This window comes from Nelumbo nucifera, chromosome 1 (genome assembly GCF_055504915.1).
Source record: "Nelumbo nucifera cultivar China Antique chromosome 1, China Antique-T2T, whole genome shotgun sequence".
Classification (NCBI taxonomy): domain Eukaryota; kingdom Viridiplantae; phylum Streptophyta; class Magnoliopsida; order Proteales; family Nelumbonaceae; genus Nelumbo; species Nelumbo nucifera.
In genome coordinates, this window is record NC_142649.1 from 3,840,331 (window position 1) to 3,862,330 (window position 22,000).

The 22,000-nt window shown below is 43.5% G+C and overlaps 1 protein-coding gene across 2 annotated transcripts; it reads right to left on the bottom strand.

Annotated features, from left to right (window-relative positions):
- Positions 1 to 397: 397 nt before the first annotated feature.
- LOC104605269 (cytochrome b561 and DOMON domain-containing protein At3g07570-like) lies at positions 398 to 3,562 on the bottom strand. 2 transcript variants are annotated; one of them, XM_088896345.1, is made up of 5 exons: positions 3,440 to 3,562; positions 3,123 to 3,409; positions 2,638 to 3,031; positions 2,187 to 2,470; positions 398 to 803 (listed from the first exon to the last, which is right to left on the bottom strand). In XM_088896345.1, the coding sequence occupies exons 2-5, from the start codon at positions 3,309 to 3,311 to the stop codon at positions 573 to 575; spliced, it is 1,098 nt and encodes a 365-aa protein (XP_088752471.1). In that variant the 5' UTR covers positions 3,312 to 3,409; positions 3,440 to 3,562; the 3' UTR covers positions 398 to 572. The 2 variants fall into 2 exon arrangements, with proteins under 2 accessions (XP_088752471.1, XP_010268260.1); XM_010269958.3 differs by having other exon boundaries at positions 3,123 to 3,517.
- Positions 3,563 to 22,000: the final 18,438 nt, after the last annotated feature.

Consider the following 22,000-nt stretch of genomic DNA (forward strand, 5'->3'; position numbering starts at 1 on the left):
AGTCATTTTTTATTTTATTTTGTTTTATTTTTTCGTTAAAAAGAGCCATCCATTCAAACCAAATGATTGAACTATTAACCCGGAAACTGGTGATTAGAACGGTTCTAAGTCAGTTTTTAAAACCTTGCTGTGAATTTGGATAAATACCACCTGATTAGTTATCTCTTAATGATACCGGTTGATTGGCCGTGTCTTTCTAGTATCATAGTCAAACCCAAAGAAAAAAAATGCAAAATAAAACAAAAGCAACCACACCTATCAATTAGGAATATCTCCTTTGTCATTCATGGGAAATGTTCCCGACGTGGGGCTGTATTGTTAGGATGCTTGTTGGAAGCATTTGTTGGTAGCAGATTTAAGCTCAAATCTAAGGTGCAAACCCGTGTGAAGATGCGAATTTAAAAGAAAAAGAATCCCATATTTAGATACAAGAAAATTAATACAAAATGATAAAGGACACAATGAACTAGTATAAGTGGAAATGGCAATGAGGCTCCTCTCGTAATAATACAAAGAACAAAGAGAAAAAAAAAAAAACAAAAAACAAAAGAATCACTCTGCTAGTAAAAATATTATTTTCTCATCCAAAACCTTACCTCTAAAACTATGATAGTAATAATCAAGATAACAAAAATGACTCCATATCCAAATTTCCATTCATTCCCAGCATCACTGATATCAATTCCATAGAAAATATTTGCTATTCCTAGCAAGATTGCACCCCTTCCAAAGTAGTGATGGAACCAGTTCCAATATCTTCTGACCTTCGATGCCTTGTTGGGTCGAGCTAGAAATGCTGAAACCTGCAAAATTCAGGAAGGACAGTGTCAAAGATGATCGATCATGAAATCAAATGTATGGGGCACAGACAATCAGATGCTACAATCTGCAAATGAAGCCATGGACTGGATTTGGCCTTTTTCAAACCTGGCCCAGGATCTAAAAGGTTGGATCAAGGCTATATGGGCTCTGTCCACCACACCCATGAAGGTAGAAGTCAATGAAGGCAGCATCTAATAACTAGCTTGCTTATGACATCGTATCTCTTAGAGGTTTTATAAATTATTATGGTAACTAGACGTCACATGGTGCAGCCCTAATAACTAGCCACGTGGCAACTGAAGGCAGGATATTATACGAAATTAATATGACAGCATCTTATGACATCGTGTCTCTTAGAGGCTTTATAAATTATTATGGTGACTACACATTTCAAATCATGGGTGCACCTTGCAAAGCCTAGTGCAGCCCTAATAACTAGCCACGTGGCAAATGAAAACTTCCTTATTTTCTTTATTTTCTTTTATTCTTCAGACTGAAATTTAAAGCAACAGGGTTAGCTCTTAGTTATCACATGGTTGGTCTAAATGCTTGTAACCCAATTGATGGTCTGGATTTGCCAAATCATCTCCACATGGCTAGCTATTATAAATAGAGGTGTAATAGTCATGCAATGTAGAACACCAGTTTTCAAGGAAAAGAAATGTCACCTAAATAAATTGTGCCAAGTGGGTGTAATAAATTATTAGAGTTTATTAAATATAAGATTACAACTCATGAGAACACCCACAATTTTGACTAGGATGAGTTTCAATTTGATCCTTTTTTTTCGTAGCTGATCAGTCCAAATACAGAAACATTGAACTATTATCTTTATCTTTAAAAGAAAGGGAAAAGGTATGGAGAATCAACAAAGAAAAAGAAGGGAAAACGAAAGAAATAAGGAAAGGTAAGAGCTTGAATCCACCATAGAACAAGTCAAAAGGGGCAAAAAACAGGAAGTGTTCTTTATCAAATCTTGTGAAGTGAAGAAAAAAGAACATGAACAGTGAAAAAATCCTTTACCATGGATGGAGTTTTCAATGAAAAGTAGAAATTTTAAGTCATATCCACTTAAAAAGGAATTGGAGATGAGAAACCAAATGGAAGTGCAGAAGTAGAATTTCTTTTCTAGGCAAAACTAAATGGGCAAACCAGTTTTAGGACCAATCATATTGACTTCAACATTTATAGCAAGAAAGAAGACAAAACAGAGACCAGTTCTGCAAGGTTTTAGATTCCCTTGTTTGGGTCCAAGGTACTCTCCCCCATGCAGAATCCAAAAGTTGAAGAACTATAACCCTGTTTTCTTATCTGCAAATTCAGCTTTTTATACAGAACCCAGAACCCAAATCACAGCTAGTTACCTGGCAGCACCCAAGCGCAAGGACAAGGATCCCAATGGCCTTATGGGTGTCGACATCGCTACTGATTTGATCTTCCAAGATAAACCCAGTGATTATTCCTGCTATTGCCAAGACAAAACCAGCCAACTGAATGGTAAGATGTGTGTAGAACCAAGTGGGATCATAGTGCTTGAAGTAGCGAGCTATTATGACTCCAATGACAATCAGAATTCCCCATGACAAGATATTTAGAACCCCATGAGCGGTCTTCAGAGTCGATCCTGTGCCCGCTGAACTGCTCTGGCCTGTCCACAACAAACCCAAAACATAAAAACGGGGTTAACAGATTCAAACAGAAACGGAATTACATCAAACACCTGTGTATGACTGTTTTAGGTGGATTCTGATCCAACCCAACCACAGATCGATGCTCTACATTTCATTCCAGAGATTTCTCTCAGATTGCACTCACCCGTGGCAAAATTCAAAGATGTTGAGGTCTCTACCCGGTGCTCGGGCAAGAGATTGTCCGAAGACGGCAGTTTATTCCTTGGGCCGACAGCATAAATCAGCCTAGACTGAGGTTGGTCGGTTGTCAACTGGAAGACGAGGAACAAACGCGATGATTGGGATATAATGGACATGTTTGAAAATTTCAGGCTTCCAGTGTTTGGCATGCAGGAGCCGGAATCCGTCCCCCCAAGATGGTACTGCAGGATGACACCGGCGCCACCGCCGGACGGAACCCACCCGGCAATGGCATCAGTTCCGACCATCCTCCCGTTGGACGAGAACCCAACGGAGACCCAGGAATTGGTGTCCGGCGTTGACAGAATGAAGTTCCATACTGATCCGCTCTGTTTGTACTGAAAAAATAATCCTCCTTTAAGTTACATAACAGTCCAGAGAAATCCAAGCATGAGAAACAAATGATTAACTGATGGGTAAAAAACTTACTCTAAGGATGAAATCCTGAGAAGTCCAAACAGGTTGACAAGATGGAGAAGTTGCGAGAAAGGGAATATTACTCTTACCAAGATTGAGATTGGAGCTGCAAGAATCAGTTTGTGAATTTACAAAGGAAGAGAAAACCAGGATGGAGAAGAAGAAGACTGTGGAAACCAAAGAGGCCTCCATCTCTCTCATAATCTATCTATCTATGTATTCAGTTTGCTTTCTCTCTCTCTATTTCTCTCTGTCTCTGTCTCTCTTTCTCTCTCTCTCTCTCTTTCTCTTTCTCTTTCTCTTTCTCTTTCTCTCTTTCTCTTTCTCTTTCTCTCTCTGGTTTGGGAGTTGGGACTCTGGAAGATGTGTTCTTTGAGGCAGATCCAAAGAATGGTTTGTGACCTGTGAAGCTGAAGGACTGAAGGACTATTTATTCAATTCATGGCTGAGTTGTGACTTGTAAGTATTCATTTTTTCCTAAAATGATAAGAGATGGGTTGTTGTGATTATGGGCTGTAGGGTAGGGACCATAACAATGGTCCTGCAATGAAGAACAGAAGATTCCAATCCACTGTTCTATTAAGTCAAAAGTCGGTGTGATCAAAGGCTTTTCAAGTTTCAACCTTGAAACCTGTTAGGAAAGATCCATCAAGTTTGATGGGCCCTGATCCTGATGATCATCTCCAGTAAAATCTGTTATAGATGGGAATTTTTCTTGTGAGCTTTTTAGGGTAAAAAAACGGGTAAATTGCTGTAGCCGCTCATAAAGTCTGGTTGTTGCTGAAACCTTCTCTAAATTTTGGTAATTGCAATTATCTCCCCTCAACTTTTTTTTTTTTTTTTTGCTTCATGGGGCTACAACAGGGGGTAGACCCTAGTTTTATAGCAAGATGTGCAGTGTTAGATCAAGTTGGTAGGGTGTTGAAACTTGTTTTATTGACGGATGATTCAGCTCCAGAATTATATTTGACAAAAATGTTTATTTTCAAATTTTCTCTTCATATGAAACATTATCCCAACCCTTCCAATCGCTTTTCTTAAATTGATTTATTTTTCAAGTTTAACCTTCATATCAATTACTCAAAAAGCTGTAACTTTAAATTTTCTTTTTTATAAAATTTATATTATTTTTTCTATATAAACTAACCTCAATATTAAATGCATGGTATTTTAGATATTTTTGTCTCTTGATAGAGGGTTCTAGTACTAGAGGAGGTTACTTGCAACTATATTAAAAAATTCTAGATAAGTAATTAAAACTATCAAACTTAACGGAAGGTTTCATCCATTTACCAAAAAATAAGAAAAAAACTTAAAACAGTGACTCAATTGGTACGTTTAGCTGATTTCCTCCAACCACCGACTATCCAGAGGAAAAACTTTAGCTGTTGGGGATCAATAGCCTATGCTGTTGAGAGAATTTCTGGAAATGTCAGATTATCATAAGGATGAATAAATTAGTAATTACATCTTAATTTATTTTAACTAGGAGTTATTAGGGGATTTGGGTGTATCGTCAGAATACCAAAGGAAAATGTTAATTAACACCGAAAAAACGTCATTGGTTGATGAATGTTGAGAATCGTTTTTGCCTAATTTATCATACGGTTTCGATTTTTTAATTACCATGATTTCTTAATTCTATATGGATGTACCGATCGGACCGTCCACATTGGTCATAGCTGTTGATGTATTTGTGCTTTACCCTTCGGTGTATATATACATATTTTAATCTGTAGAACCATAACGGCTATGATCAGCTGTTTCTGATGTCATGGCGTAGCTCAGCAGCATCCAAATAATTTTAAGCCATCTACCCAATGCTTGTTAGTTAGGGTTTGCTTCAAAATTGTCGGATCCAAACCTGTCCGAATCTGAAAACACAAATATGAAGAAGGAAAACAATTTCTAATAATCATTCTATCACAAAATCGTTACATGAGAGATGCTTCACCCCAGTTGAATTTGCATTCAACTAAAGATCGGATCTAGATTTAATCCCATTTTGATCCGATTAAAATTTGAATTTGATAACATTACTACAACGATTATTATTATTATTATTGATGTGGCGCGATCCGGACACTCTTAGCTGGCGGTTGATTGGCTCCTTGCTGGCAACGAGCGGCACCTAAGAAGATGAAAGGAAGGATTCCCGGGGATTTGCCCGATGGGAATACTCCGATGCTTAAGTTAGTACTGTGTATGGGGAGTAAAGAGAGAAACGAAAGCTAAGAGTGGAGGTCGCGCTTTATCACTGTGTTCCAGAGATTAGAGGTCTCAAGAGAGTCTTTCTCTTCTGCCCTGGGGGGCTTTTATAGGAGTGCTCTTGCGAGATCGGGCATAACTGCCACTGGGTCTCTACCACACCCGTTACCTGCCAAGGCTGCGCAGGTGGCCGTTGGGACGTACTCCTTACTCAGGCGAGTGACACGTCCCCAAAGTGATAGGCATGCCTCCGCCTACTGAGAGACGTGGGCGCAGACTGTCGAAAGGACAGGGACTGCGCCGTCAGTTTGGGATGTGGCCCAGTCTGACAGGTATGGCTTATTAAATAGAAGCTTCTTGAGGAAAGCTTGTGCGGCCCATTCGCGAGCTACTCGGCAACGAGCTTTGAATACTTCAGAAGTACCCTTAGAAAAATTGGTCCTCGGATGATTTGCCTTGTTCGGGAGCTCGGGCGAGCTGGCTTTCTTAGATTGCAAGTTAAAATTTACCTCGGAATATCCCTTGAGGTAGCTCGAGGAACTCGGAGCTCGCATTGTGGCGAGCCCCTCCTTTACCTTGCTATCACGTAGCGGGCTGCTTTATGGGCCTATCACTTAGCCGTACTAGAACACAATGCTGAGCTTTCGCTTTCGCTTACGCTGAGTCGGCGTCCACGTGTCGCCGTTTCATAGGTTGGGCCAAATCATCCTTCATTAATTGCCCCCACTCCTCGGGCTAAGAGTGCAGCCTTAGCGCAGGGAGTTTATGAAGCGCAATGGACTGATTTGACCGAAATTCAAACTTGATTGACTGTCTTCAATAAATGTATTTGCGGGAATCAAGAGATCTTCTGACTTCTCTGACTTTTTGGGTTCTGAAAACGTGATGAGGTGGCCTTTAATTCCGAATGTCGTGCTGCTGCGACTACCTTAATCGCGGAAGACGTGCCGCCAATCGCCTTCGATTTTTAGAAGGCGTGCGGTCAGGGCACCCGCGGACTGTTGGATCTGCTTTGATCTGGGCCGTCGGTTTGAGAGGGCGAGGGCTATAAATGGGGAGCCCCCCCTCGGCCCTACCTTCGTCCATGCTATCTTGCTTTGGATTCTGAGGTCGCGTACTTCGCCTAGTCTACTCGAGTTTCTCAATCCGCTCCGTTCCATCTACTCTGGTGAGTCCCAATCGCCGTCAGTCATGTCTGGGTACCCACCCCATACCTACCACAGGGACGATAGCCAAGATGGTGATGCTCCCTCGAGCTCGGGGGGAGCCTGGGAGCATATCCTGGAGGCTCGGGAGGCCTCTAGCAACATGGCGTCCACTTCTAGAGGGAGGGAGCCTGATACCTTTGGCCCTTCTTTAATGACAGCGGAGAGACTCAGGTCTCTAATCCGCTACTTTCGCCTTCCTGAGGACCTGGTTTACAGCCTCCCCACTAGCAACTTCCCTTGGGAGCATGGTCCCAATGACATAGTGATCTTTCAGGAACAGCTCGAGGCAGGCCTGCGTCTTCCCCTGCACCCCTTGATAGTGGAGGTGTTGAACCACTTCAACGTCACCATTGACCAGCTTCACCCTAACGTTGTTCGAAACATGGTTGAGACTATATCCCTATGTCACGAGTACTGCCTCCCTTTGGACCTTGATGTTTTCGCCTCTATCCTTTGTATAAAGAATGTTGCTCCCGGGGTTCCTCCGGAGAGGCGCTTTTATTACCTCTCCCCCCGTCGTGGTTATAAGCTCTTATACGAGCTGTCGAATAAGATTCCCGACTGGAAGTGGGACTACTTTGTGGTCCGTAACCCCGAGGGGTGGCCCTTTACCACCACTTGGAGGAGTGCTATCCAGGACCCGGGGGCCGAGCTGAACCCTGAGATTCGGAAAACGATGCTGTCCTGGGCATCGATAGGCTTCCTCTGCTCGGACTACTTGGCCGAGGAGAAGCTCGTGCAGGCAGGCTTGAGCCCGGGTAGGTCGGTCTTTTAGGTTGCGTAGCGCCTTGTGACTGTTGTGTACACATGCATTCGCGCCGCCTACTCTCGGGCAGCCAGAGACGCCAGGTGAAGAGGGCACGCCACGACCGGACCCCTCCTTTGGGAAGCACTGAGTTCGGGTCTGCCGAGCCGGTCCTGCCTTCTCCACCCGAGGTCCCGACGCCCCCTCTTGAGGGGACGAGTGGGATTAACCCTGGGGGAAGCGAGCTCCCTCAGCCGAGGGAGGTACCCTTTAACCCCCTTTAGCCCCGTCCTTACCCCCGATTCCCAGTGGGAAACTGGGAAGGGGTAAATGATTATCTGGTAGCTCGTCGGAGGAGTCGGAAGGCAATCACCAACGATGAAATCGCTCAGTGGGGAAATATCAAGCCCGGGGATCTCTCCGCGTTCGCCTCTGCTCACTGCATGGTGGTAAGTGGCCTTTTTCCCTTTTTCTCTCTTGTTCTGCCCTTTTCCGCTGTCTTCTGATCTTTCTTTTTCGCTGATAGGTAAACTCTGTCATCCATGCCATGGCTCTCTAGACGCGCATCCATTGCGTCGATGCCCTCGACCAGCGTGCTGCCAACCAGAAGCTCCAGGTCGAGCTCGACCGGATCCGGGGTGAGCTCCATCACACCCGCAAGGGGAGCGAGTCTCAGGAGCTGCTCGTTCATGACCAGGAGGCTCAAATCGCTCGGCTTACTGAAGAGAGCGCATGTTATAGGGAGGAATCGTCGAGGATGGTGGGAGAGAGGGAGCTCCTCAGGCAACAGGTGCGGGAACTAGAGTCTACTCTTCTGAATCGGACCCGAAACTTTTACCAGATGGTGGAGGCTGAGCGAGAGAAAGCAGTCTGGGATTTTAAAGACTCCCAGGAATTTCATGACCTCCAGGCGGAGTATGGCTCGGGTTCGTACTGCTCAGGGTTCAAGCTTTGCCGGTGGCTGGTTCGGAAGAAGTTCTCCGGGCTTAACCTCGGCGGCATTACCATGAAGGGTCTGTCCCCTGAGACAGCAGACCAAGCGAACGAAGAGGAGCCTGACTCTCTGGAGGATGAGGAGGCGGATCCTTGAGGTGGCGTTTCTCTGGGCTTCTGTGGCTTCCGGGTGCCGTGAACCCGGTCTTTCACCAGTTTTTTCTGTTGGGCAGTTGTGCCCTATGATGATCGAACCTTTCCCGAGCTGCTTAGCTCGGTTGCTGCACATGTTATTTTCTTTTACTGCGTTTGTTTGCTGTTTGTTGTTTTGTTTTTTTTTTTGACGATGAAAATTTCTACCCTCTTCTGAGTATGATGAACTCCTTTTGTTTTCGCTAAAGCGATCTCATCATTTGGGTTATTGAAGTTTCCTACCCAAAGTAGGGCTCTTCGGTAGGCGTTCTCCCTATATGTCACATTTAGGGCCTCCGTGGCATACCGCGAAGTGATTACTACGTACGTCCGAACTAAGCATTGATTGGTTATCCCTTAGTTCGACCGACGTATCGAAACGAGCTATGCTTCGTATGGTTTGAACCCAAGCTGCTTACGCCTTCAATATTTCATACTTTGCCTTCGCCATTGAGGCAGCTTTCTTCACTCCGAGGACTTTGTTAGCTCGGTGTTTTGGCCCTTAGGCTTAGGGAGGGACCCGTAGTCCGCTCTTGGATTCTCCCAAGCCGAAGTGGCGATTGGGGTCTTCTTGTACCGAGATCATGTTAGCTCGGTGTTTTGGCCCTTAGGCTTAGGAAGGGACCCGTGGCCTACTCGCTTCTTACAGATAATATTGCCTCAGATTGACGATATTCCATGCTCAAGGTACTTGTTTCCCTTCGAGGGTCTCGAGCTCGTATGTTCCTTCCCCGAGCACTCGTTTCACTCGGTAAGGACCTTCCCAGTTGGACCCGAGTTTGCCAGTGCCGGGTTCTGGTACCATAACTTTACGAAGGGACAGGTCACCAACGCGGAGGTTCCGCTTTTTGACCCTGGCGTTGTAGTACCGAGCTACTCTCTGTTGGTAGGCTGCGGTTCTAATGTACGCGAGGTCCTTTACTTCGTCGAGTAGGTCGAGGTTGGTGCGTAACTCATCTTCGTTTGTTTGATCACTGTATGCTTCTAGGCGCAAAGTAGGTACTTCGATCTTTGCGGGGATCACTGCCTCGGTGCCGTAGGTGAGATTGAAAGGTGTTTCTCCCGTGGCAATTTTCTTCGTGGTCCGGTAGGCCCATAGAACACTGGGTAGTTCATCTGCCCACAATCCTTTAGCTCGATCCAGCCATGCCTTTAGTCCGTGGAGGATGGCTCTGTTCGTGACTTCTGCCTGACCATTTGCCTGAGTGTGCGCGACTGAAATAAAGTTCTGTTGAATCCCCATATCTCGGCACCGGTCTTGAAATTTGATGTCCTCGACCTGTTTTCCGTTGTCGGAGATCAATACCCGAGGTAATCCGAAGCGGCATACGATGTTCTTCCAAAAGAAGTTTTGGACGTTTCGGGTTGTTATTGCTACGAGGTGTTCGACTTCTACCCACTTGGTAAAATAGTCCACTGCTACCACTAAGAACTTTCTTCCACCCGTTGCTGGCGGGAATGGCCCGAGTAGATCAATGCCCCACTGTGCAAAAGGCCACAGATTGGTGAGGTATTTGAGGTCAACAGCGGGTTGGTGGTGAACATTGGCGTGTCTCTGGCATTTATCACATTTTCTAACGAGTTCTATGCCATCTGCCTTCATCGTTGGCCAGTAATACCCTTGTCGAAGTGCTTTCTGGGTGAAAGCCCTGCCCCCCAAGTGTCCGCCGCACAGACCTTCATGAGTGTCGCGGAGTACGAGTTCAGCTTCGGTAGGTCGCAAGCAACGCAGGTAGGGGAGCATGTAGGATCTCCTGTATAGCCGCTCGTCTATCATGACATATTTAGCTGCTTGACATTGCACCCTTCTGGCTGCATTGCGCTCTGCAGGGAGGGTCCCGTGTAACAAGGAGCTCATGAGTGGGTCAATCCAGCTTGGCTCTGCTTGAACGACGGGAGCGACCTCCTCTGCCCCCCCCCCCCCCCCAAGAATGCTAGGCCGAGACAGGTCCTCTATGTACACGGTTCTCGTGGTGATGTCACTAGTGCAGGCTAACTTGGACAAGGCATCGGCCTCGGCGTTCTCCGACCTAGGGATCTGTCTGATAAAGTGTGACTGGAAGTTGGGCAGGGCCTCTCTGACTTTGGTTAAATAGGCGACCATGGTCGGCTCGCGAGCTTCATACTCGCCCGTGACCTGGTTGACAACGAGCTGTGAGTCGCTGCAGATAACGATGTGCTTGGCTTTTACTTCTCTAGCTAAGGCTAGTCCGACTATCAACACCGCGTACTCTGCTTCATTGTTAGATGCCTCGAACTCGAAGCGTAGCGCGTACTCCAGTTTTATGCCGCTTGGGCCGTGCAGAACTATTCCGGCACCGCTGCCCTGTTGGTTCGAGGAGCCATCTATGTGAAGGATCCAGGGCTCCTCATCCCAGCTCGCGGTTGGCCGAGCTAGGAGAGGTGCCACACTGGCTACTACTTCGCAGGGTTCAGACTCGACCAACCCGGGAGCTTCGGGCTCACCCGAGGTGGGAGCCTCGCGCTCAACCGACCTAGGAACCTCGGAGTTGAATGTACATTCGGCTATGAAATCTGCTAAGGCTTGGGCCTTAATGGCAGTTCGCGGCTTGTACTGGAGGTCATACTCGCTGAGCTCAATGGCCCACTTCATCAACCGACCGGAGACCTCGGGCTTAAGCAATACTTGCCTCAGAGGTTTGTCGGTAAGGACGATAACAGTATGAGCTTGGAAGTACGGGCGGAGCTTCCGAGCTGCAATTATCAATGCGTATGCTAGCTTTTCCATCTCTGGGTATCTTGTTTCTACTCCCTACAATACTTTACCAACATAATAGATGGGTCGTTGGACCGATCTACTTCCTTTATTAGTACCGAACTGACCACCTCGTCGCCTGCCGAGAGATAGAGTTCTAAAACATCGCCCTCATCGAGCCGGGTTAGGGTCGGCACGCTAGTAAGGTATTCCTTGAGCTCATCGAATGCGAGCTAGCAATCTTGGGTCCATTCGAACCCTTTGCTCTTTATTGCCTTAAAGAACGGCAGACAGCGGCCCGCTGACTTAGACATGAAATGGCTTAAGGCGGCTATGCGGCCGTTCAACCTCTGAACCTCCTTCGGTTTTCGGGGTGGTTTCATGTCCAAGATGGCCTTAACCTTATCCGGGTTGGCTTCAATGCCTCGCCGGTTAATGATGTATCCTAGGAACTTACCCGAGGTTACACCGAACACACACTTGTTTGGATTCAATCTCATATTAAACTTACGCAAAATTTCAAAAATAGAATGCAAGTCTTGTATTAATTCATGTGAGAATTGAGTTTTGACAACCATGTCGTCCACATAGCATTCTACTTTTCTACCGATTGACGGCGCAAATAATTTATTTACAAGCCTTTGAAAGGTTGCCCCTGCGTTTTTCAACCCAAAGGGCATAACCTTGTAACAGTATAGGCCGAACTCCGTGATGAAGGCAGTCTTTTCTTCGTCTGCCTAGTCCATCTTGATCTGGTTATAGCCCGAATAGGCATCCAAGAAACTTAGCAACTCATGCCCTGAGGTCGCGTCCACCAAACGGTCAATTCGGGGGAGTGGGAAGCAGTCTTTCGGGCAAGCCCGGTTCAGGTCGGTGTAGTCGACGCACATGCGCCACTTGCCGTTGGCCTTCTTTACCAGGACGGGGTTGGCTACCCAGCTCGGGTATTGGACTTCTCTTATGAAGTCCGCTGCGAGGAGCTTCTCGACTTCCTCGTCGACCGCTTTCCACCGTTCCGGGGCTAGGTTGCGTTTCTTCTGTCTAACGGGCCTAACTACAGGATCAGTGTTCAACTTGTGAGTTATGAGTTCGGGGCCTATACCGGGCATTTCTGCCGCGGACCATACAAAAATATATAAGTTTTGAAGTAAAAAACTTACCTGTTCGGATTGTAGGGGCTCCTGAACGGAAGCGCCGATCTGGAGCGTCCGAGCTGGGTCTGCTGTTGAGGTCGGGACCGTGACTGTTTCTTCCGTGGGTGCGGCTCGTTCTTCGCCTTGCTCCGTGGGTCGTTCCAGTTCAAGATTATCGACCACCTTGGTTTTCCCCTTTAGGGCGCCAACATAGCACTTGGGGGACTCGAGCTGGTCGCCCCGCGCTACCCCCACACCGAAGTCTGTTGGGAACTTCATATCCAAGTGGTAGGTGGAGACCACCGCCCGTAGGACATGGGTGATGGGTCGACCTACTATGGCGTTGTAGGGAGAGGGGGTCGCTACCACTAGGAAGTTGTGTTCGAACCTAACCACGCAAGGCCATGTGTCGATCTCTACAGGTATTGTTATTTTCCCAAGGGGCCGGACTTCTTCTCCGTTGAAGCCTACCAAAGGAGTGTCCGCGGGCTTCAGGTCACTTCTCTACAACTGGAGCTGGTCAAACGTAGCTTTGAAGAGTATGTCGGCCGAGCTGCCCGAGTCGACGAGTATACGCCTAACCTCAAAGTCGTTGATTCTCAGCTTTATTACGAGCGCGTCGTTGTGGGGGTAATGGACCCCTCGCGCATCGTCTTCTATGAAGAAATTTGGCTCTTCCGTTCTCAGCCGCTTCAGGGGGTTCTGCTCCTCCTGGGTGACCTCACGAACCGACATCTGAGCTGCCGCCGAAGTGCAACCCGCAACGATAGAACCTCCCACTATCATGTGAATGGTCCCCCGAACTGGCCTCTCCTCTGGAGGCTGCCTCTGCGGTTGTTCGGCCGGCTTGCTGCTGGACTCGGGGGCGTCTTTACCATGCTCCCCTTGCCGACCTGTTCTATTACTGTTATTACTATTATTATTATTATTATTATTATTATTATTATTATTATTATTATTATTATTATTATTATTGTTATTATTATTATTATTTTGTACAAAGTTTCTCAAATATCTGCGATGGATGAGCTCCTCTATCTCGTCGCGGAGGTTTTTACAACTCTCGGTACTGTGACCGTGGTCCTTGTGAAAACTACAATACAAACTCTTATTTCTTTCATTGGGATTTCCCCTCAGATGGGGCAGCCACTTCATGTACGGGGCGTCCTTGATTGCCATCAGAATTTTGGCCCGATTCGCATTCAGTGGAGTATAGTCTGCCCGGTCTGGTGCAGGAGCTCGGAACAACTGACCCGGCTTTGCATCCCGGGCTATTTCCTTTTTTCTTCGGGTGTCCTCTTGATTGGGAGGTTCCCCTTCTCTCTTTCTTTTTTCGGGTGCGTCCTCACCCTTCTGGTTGATCTCCTCTTTAGTGGCTATGAACTTATCCGCAACCTTTAGAAACTCGGTTATGGTCGCGGGTTGGTTGACGACCATGTGCCACTTGAACTCTTTGTGCTTTACGCCCTTCTTGGCCACTGCTAGGCGTACGGCGGGGTCCAGTCGCGGTATCTTCATACAAGCATCGTTGAACCACTTGATATAACTTCGGATGGACTCTCCCTCTCTTTGGGCTACGTTGAAGATGCTTTCTTCAGTCCGCGGGCACCGTTTGCTGGTGACAAAGTGGGACGTGAAGGCTTGTGCGAACTGCGCCCAGCTTCTTATCAACCCGGGCGCCAAGTTCCGGTACCACGTGCGTGCTGCTCCCCTGAAGGTAGTGGAGAAGGCCACGCACATGCATGACTCACTGGCTCGCGCTAGGTGCATCTGTGACTGGAAGGCGTCTACATGATCATTCGGGTTGAACGACCCGTCATATTTGTCAAGAGGGGGAAGCTTGAAATCCTTGGGCATTGGGACTGCCAAGAGTTCGGAGGATAGGGGGGACAGAACCGAGAGGAGGGGAGCCTTGGCTTCGGCCGAGCCTACCTCTTCCTTGCCCACGAGCTCGGGCAAATCGCGGGTGACAGATCGGCGAGCTCGGCGGCGGCGTCTCTGCTTCTTGGTGGTTTCGACGTTAGTGCTGCTCACCTCCGCGCTGGCCAGAATGGTTTGCGCCGGGAGCAGCCCGGTCTGCTGGTGATGGCTGCGGACAGAAGAGGCCTGCTTAGAGTCTGCTGCCAGGATCTCGAACCGATTTTCAAGGATTGGGGTTCCGAACTTCGACTGTCGAGGCGACATTGACCTACCGAGCCGGGGTCCTCCTGACCTGTCCACCCACGGCGAGATCGGGGTAGCCGGTCTCTCCCGTCTGCCGAGGGGGGATGCCTGGTTTTTTGGGAGATTTTGGGGGGCTTCTCCTCAGCCGGAGTGCTCGCTCTAGCGGCGAGATCTGGCTTGCTGCGGGGTCAAGTGCTGAGGCTGGAGTTGAGGCTGTTGAAGCTGGGGTTGGGGCAGCTGGGGTAACTGCTGCTGATACTGGTACTGGGAGACCTGGTGCAACACGTGTTGTTGATAGAGCTAAAGTTGTTGGAACTGTTGCATTTGGGCCTGCATGGCCTTCATGCATTGCATCAGGTCCTCCAGCTGGTTCGGGCTGGCCGCTGGGGGCACGACCGAGGGTTCGGTGCACGTTGTTCCGATTGTAGCAGGGAGTGGGGCGATGACAGGCGCCATTGTGAGAGGCACGTTCAAGCTGGGAATTCCGTCCGCTGAGAGGGAGACGGTGAACTGACCGATACAGACAGTAGGAGACTGGGGTTGCTCCCTGGAGTTACCCATTTCCATGCTTCGTCCGATGTTGCTAGAGGAAGCCATGAGCGCTGAGTTGTTTTCAAGCAAGAAGTAACTGAGAATTTAAAGGGGAAGGCCTTTTGAAGCGTATTCCCACAAATGACACCAAATGATGTGGCGCGATCCGGACACTCCTAGCTGGCGGTTGACTGGCTCCTTGCTGGCAACGAGCGGCACCTAAGAAGCTGAAAGGAAGGATTCCCGGGGATTTGCCCGATGGGAATACTCCGATGCTTAAGTTAGTAATGTGTATGGGGAGTAAAGAGAGAAACGAAAGCTAAGAGTGGAGGTCGCGCTTTATCACTGTATTCTAGAGATTAGAGGTCTCAAGAGAGTTTTTCTCTTTTGCCCTGGGGGGCTTTTATAGGAGTGCTCTTGCGAGATTGGGCATAACCGCCACTGGGTCCCTGCCACACCCGTTACCTGCCAGGGCTGCGCAGGTGGCCGTTGGGACGTACTCCTTACTCGGGCGAGTGACACATCCCCAAAGTGACAGGCACGCCTCCGCCTACTGAGAGACGTGGGCGCAGACTGTCGAAAGGACAGGAACTATGCCGTCAGTTAGGGACGTGGCCCAGTCTGATAGGTACGGCTTATTAAATAGAAGCTTCCTGTGGAAAGCTTGTGCGGCCCATTTGCGAGCTACTCTGCAACGAGCTTTGAATACTTCAGAAGTACCCTTAGTAGAATTGGTCCTCGGATGATTTGCCTTGTTCGGGAGCTCGGGCGAGCTGACTTTCTTAGATTGCAAGTTAAAGTTTGCCTTGGAATATCCCTTGAGGTAGCTCGGGGAACTCGGAGCTTGCATTGTGGCGAGCCCCTCCTTTACCTCGCTACCACGTAGCGGGCTGCTTTATGGGTCTATCACTTAGCCGTACCGGAACACAATGCTGAGCTGTTGTTTACGCTAGTCGACGTCCACGTGTCGCCGTTTCATAGTCGGGCCAAATCATCTTTCATCAATTATTATTATTATTACTGTTATTATTATTAAGTTTATATATTGATATCATACACAATTATGTAATATTTATAACTAATAAGTTTAATATTTTATATTTATATACATGTAATGCTAAAAATAATTAGCTTTTTAAAATATTTTAAGCTTTTTTTGTTATTTTAAATTCAATAAGTCAAAGGTAATTTAAATCTAAATACAATCTGAATCCAACATATCGGATTTCAAATGCAAAAGTTCTGTAATCAGATGAGAAGCAGATGGATCTGATCCAAATCTAATTCGACTACAACCCTAAATAGCAACACTTAAAAAGAGGTTTTTCTTTTTTTCTTTTCTCCTTTTTTTTTTACTGATTATAACAACATCTAACTATCTATCTAAGCTAAAGAAAAAAAGGATAAATCTATGATATCGGAATGGCATAATATCTGAAGAGCTTTGTCCGAGGTATCGTTGATTGGTTGCAATTTTTTTTCGGTATCATATCTTAAATAAATCATAAACATGTCATAAAAATAACAAAATGTTGTCTTTTCTTTTACAGCCTCCATTCATATACACAAACTTCCAACACCGGGAAAAGCCTTTGTTTATTGTGTGAGTCCGTCGGTTAGTCATCCGTGATCTGACATGACCAATTCATTGCCAAATTAGAAATAAATAATCCAAAACTTCACAAGTTTCTTTAAGAGGGGTGTATATTTAGGGCTTGATCATTTTGTCAAATTTAGGTTTTATTAAAATATTAAAAAAAGAAAAAGAAAAGAAAAGAAAGGGAATAAGGAACTTTTAACATTTGGGGCTTAGTGTTATTTTAGTCTTCAAATTTTAAAATGCGACAATTCAGTACCCATACTTTTAAAATGTGATAGTTCAGTATCTGCCTTTAATTAACTGTTAACCAGTCGTTAAATAACATTTTAAAAACACAGAAATGCCTTTCAAGTGTTATTTAATTTTTTTTATCAACCATCTAAATGTTGACAAAAAATTAACAGTCTAAATCCTTGCCTTTTCCATTCAAGAAAGTTGGGGTCACGTTTGAACAGGCATTCTAGTGGTTCAACTTTTTTGAGTAGAAGAGACAAGGATTTGAGACTCTTAATTTTTTGTCAATATTTGGATGGTTGATAAAAAAAATAGATGACACTTGAAGGACATTTGTGTCTTTTTCAAATGCCACTTAACGTAGTTAACAACAGGTACTGGATTGTTATGTTTCGAAAGTTTGGGTGCTATTGTCGCATTTTAAAGTTTGGGGATCAAAATGACACTTGGCCTAAAATACAATATACTAATCGGGAATCTTCCATTAACTTTATAATAATTAGAAATTTACAAAAATCAGATTCAATCAATGCAAAAGCCCGTTTAACACCATTATTAATTATTACATAGATTATCTGTTCCTCACATGCACCTCACACGCACATCCTACCATGCATTTGGAACATCTCCCGTACTTATAAATTATTTTTCATGGGAGATGTTCCCAATGGATGGTGGATGTGCATATAAAGCGCCCAAGTGTGAGGAGCAGATTCCATTCCTATACTTAGGCGCCTCACATACACATCCAGCGTGTATTGGGAATGGGAACATCTCACGTGAAAAATAACTTACCGAGAGATATTCCCAATACATGTGAGACGCGTGTAAAAAGCCATATGTGAATAGCAGATCAGGTCTCATCTCTCATTAAATCAAATAAAACATAGAAGTACGGAAATGTTTCCGATGAAAGCTGTTCGAACAGGCCTTGCACTGACTTAAGCCGATCTCAAATTTAAGACAGGATAAAAATGCAGAGGTGGCACAGCGCGTGGCGGCCACACGGGTTTTAATATTTTAAAGGTTTCTTTTGTGTGTGGTGGGTGGCCTATAGCCGCTATAGCCGACGAATTTCTTGGATACGCATTACGTCGAGCACATGGAGTACACACGCTGCTTCAATAACTCGCGTTTACTTTATCGGTAAGCGAGTAGGAGTGAACGCTACGCACGTCCAGTAATTTATTTATTATTTGCCCATCTTCGTACATTTTCTCATCTGAAAGCGCGTCCGTCCCTGACAACTGCTCAACAACAACGCCTCAACCTTTTGTTTTTTATGATAAAGATCAGCCTGTCAAGGGTAGGTTGTATCTGGGCTTGGCTTGTGCAGTCCACGCTCTTTCGCATTCATTCATCTTTCAATTTCTTCTTTGAACATGGGTTCGGTGGAATCCATAGTTTTGTTTATTTATCTTTTTCGGGGCTAAGAGAATCAAAGCTTCAGTAGCCAGTAGCCTCTTTTGTTTTTTTTCGGAGACTGTTTTCCAGAAAGACTTTTCTCGTGTTCTTTTTTTTTTTTCTTTGTTGAATTGAATCCCTGAATCTCTCTAATCGGGTACTGAGATTAATTACCCCATTTCGTTGTCCTGATATTGCAATTCTTTGGTTGCCATGTCCGAGATGGAGTCCAAATGATGGATGTTTGATTTGGTTTTAAAATGAGATGCAGAGTTTCTGGGGTTTACTTGGAATGACAAATGTTGATGGGCATGGGTTCCGGGGTAGAAGAAATGGCAGAATGCTTGACCCACCAGTCAACGATGCAGTTGTCTGTATGTCGGTCAGTCCGTGACATGTAATGGCAGAGTATGGCTGGGGCCCGTTTGTAAGGGCTTCGCTTTGTTTTGAGTTTTTAGGGCCGATTTGGGAGGGCTCAGCTTAGGGTTCAGTCAAGTTAGTTTAGTTGCTTTGAAGAAATCCTTCGAAGAGGCTGAATTACTGATGTTTTAAAAAACGACCAGGAATTGAAATCGTTCTGGCAATCAATTTTTGGGTCGATGATTCGATTAGATGGCCTATTTTGACAAAAAAAAAATAATTAAAATAAAAAATGATAAAAAACCATTGAATGGGTTGAATGGGTGGATAGTTCAACAACCTAGGTCAATGGGTCATTGATCAATTCAACGGTTTTTGGCTAGGGACCGGGTTTGAGGTAAAATGGAATTGATATCCAATGGATATTGAAAACCATGATTGATAGAAGATTTGGACTCTCCTGATTTTTCACCAAATATAGCTTATAGCCTTATAGGCATGGCGTAAGTAGGTCAAATTCGAATCGAATCAAGCAATATCCAAATTCGAATTCGATTAGAAAATTCGGTATCCGATGGATATTGAAAATTAATATTTGAATTCGAATTCGACTAAATATTCGAATATTTGATTCAATTCAAATTTGACCAATTAATTATTTTGGTAATCAATAAATATATGGCATAAATATTTTATTTATATAAAGCATATAAATGCATAAATTATTTATATAATTTAATTATTATATATAAAAATTATATAAATCATTTAAATATTTTATATATTATATATAAGAATTAAATAATCAGTTGAATTCAAATATTTCTCGAATCAAATCTGGTCATATTCGAATTCAAATCTGATTAACTATTTAATATAAATAGGATATCCGAATTCAACCAATCAGATATTTAAATTTTCCGCATTCAATTTGATTATGTCGAATCTTGAATTCGAAATCAAATTTTCGAATACCATTGGCACCTCTATTTATAAGTTGTTTGTGTAAGTGCACCTGAAACATTGCATTTCAACTCTTCTAAAAGGCACTAGTTAAGTAGTGCCTTTGTTGAGTGCTTTGAAGAAGATATTTAGTACCTGTTGGAAGGGCTTTCACCGTTTCACGCAACAGCTTTTGTCGTTACATAAAATGAGAAACCCAATGCCATGAAGCCATGTTTGATAAAAATTGAAAAGCCGAAAATAGGTTTATATGAGCCAAAAAATTTGATTTCTGGTGAAGCTATCTTAGCTTCTCCGAGACAGATAATGCAGTTCAATCAATACAAAAAGCCATCCTAAACAGGGCATTAGTATTTAGTGCCTATTTGGGAGGCTTTAATGTTAATGTATGGCTTTTTGGCTTTATATAAGCCGAAAAGACCGGAAAGCCATTTTATTCCATGCTTGGTAAAAAAATTGAAAATTTAAAAATAGGTTTATATGATCCGAAAAATCAACTTTCTGATGAAGCTATCTTAGGTAGTTTCTTCCAAGTGGCTCAGGCAAAGCAGCTCAAACATCCCAAATGAGACACTAGTGCCTGTTTGGTAGGATAGATTTTTATGCAGAAGCTTCTCATGTTACATGAGTTGAGAAATCTGGAAAGCCACGAAGCCATGTTTAGTAAAAAATTGGAAACCTGAAAATAAGATTATATGAAACATCAACTTTCCGGTGAAGCTATCTAGGTGCTTTCTCCATAGTGACTCAATCAATGCATAAGCCCTCCCAAATATGCCCTTATGTGTAAACAAAAACAAAAGCAAAGAAAAAACAAAATCATATTTCATATACATTAACATTAGTGAGCACCTTAATATATATAAATTTCTTTTCTATTAGTGCTGTTGTTATGAATTCTGAAAACTAATCAAAACATCTTATTCGAAAACAAATTGATTCTTAGAATAAAAGCACCGAAAAGATGTTCTCTGTTTTATGTGTTTTTGTTTTCAAAGTTGAAATTAAAAATTATGTTTTTGAATGAACATATTTTCATCTGGTTATATAACAAAGTTCAAGAATGTGTTTTTTTGTCATTTTGATGATGCATAGATTTCAAAACATATGAAAACAAAAGCATTCATATTGTAGAACATCAATGATAAATGAAAACCATTTGATTCAAAATCAGATTGTTTTCAAAAGTGAAATCAAAAGAATATTCTTGAATCTGATTTTGAAAACATGCATGTTTTCATTTTAATTATTTAACATCATATTTTATAAATCATATAATTTTCTATACTAGAAAATTCGTTTTTATTTTAAAACAAAATCAACTTATTTTTTCTTACAAAATTTAAAAACATGTTTTTATTTTTTACTGATGTGACAATTTAGAAATAAATAAAAATAAAAATTTTCATGTTGTAAAACTCCTTTTATTTAAAAAATAAAACCATGTTGTCGAACACTCCCTACAATGATGACTGTTGATCCTTTGTCCATCAAATATCAAATGTTTGGCTATGGGTTCAGCTTTATGACTCTTTTGATGAAGACTTCGTTGAAACATTGCCATTAAATAAAAAGATTAAAATAAAAAAGTAATCACAGCCCAGCCTTAACGCCAAAGGGATCGGGACCTGTCCTGGTCTTACAAGTTACAACGAAAAAACCATTAGAATAAAATGGAAAAATGATAAATTACTTTGGGAAAGCGCAAAGTACGTATAAAGAAAAGGATTGTACATGATTTCGGCTTTTCCATTGAAAGCTTTTCATTTTATCATTTTAATAATATAACGCACCTATATAAAATATTAACATATCCCAAAACTTTCATACCCAATTTCAAATTTGACAAAATTATTTCAAGGTTTCATTCTGAATTTGATAAGGATTCTTCCTCAGAAAAAAAAAAGTAGAGAATTAGAGATTGGTCATATAAAGCTATTGACTTTCCATGGATTTCCGCCACCTTTTCTGGATTTATTGATAAAACAAATGAGAGAAAAACAGAAAGTCGAGGGGAAAGTTCTTTAACAATTGTTTTTCATTCTCTCATTTTCTTTCAAACCAAACATAGCTTAAAAGGAAAAAAAAATAAAGATTGATTTGGGCTTTGAATCAGCAAACTACGTTATGATATTTGCACATTATGATATTCTGCTGTATAAAACCCAAAAATGGAAAAATCATCTGTTATCATTTCAGAGTTTAATTAAGTGAAGTTCCCAAAGTTCTCATAACAATAGAGGCATGTTTGGAACTAGTTTTCATGAGTTTAGAAGGGTTAAGATAAATTAATAAGGTGTTGATTGCCAATATAACAATTATTTTCTGTTTATGTATCATTTGTTTTGTTTTGAAAAATAATACATATTAGCAAACACCTTCTAAAATGATTTAGAGAAAAACTGTCAATTTTAAAAACCACGTAATTAGGCTTTTATGAGTATGTTGGTGCCTCATTTCAAAAAAGTAAAGTATTATGTGGTCATCAACAAATAGGGAA

Coding starts and splice junctions, on each gene's coding strand:
- LOC104605269 (XM_088896345.1), bottom strand. CDS start 3,311: ATGAGAGAGATGGAGGCCTCTTTGGTTTCCACAGTCTTCTTCTTCTCC. Junction 3,032..3,122: donor CTCAGGATTTCATCCTTAGA/GTAAGTTTTTTA, acceptor TTATTTTTTCAG/TACAAACAGAGCGGATCAGT. Junction 2,471..2,637: donor ATCTTTGAATTTTGCCACGG/GTGAGTGCAATC, acceptor TGTTGTGGACAG/GCCAGAGCAGTTCAGCGGGC.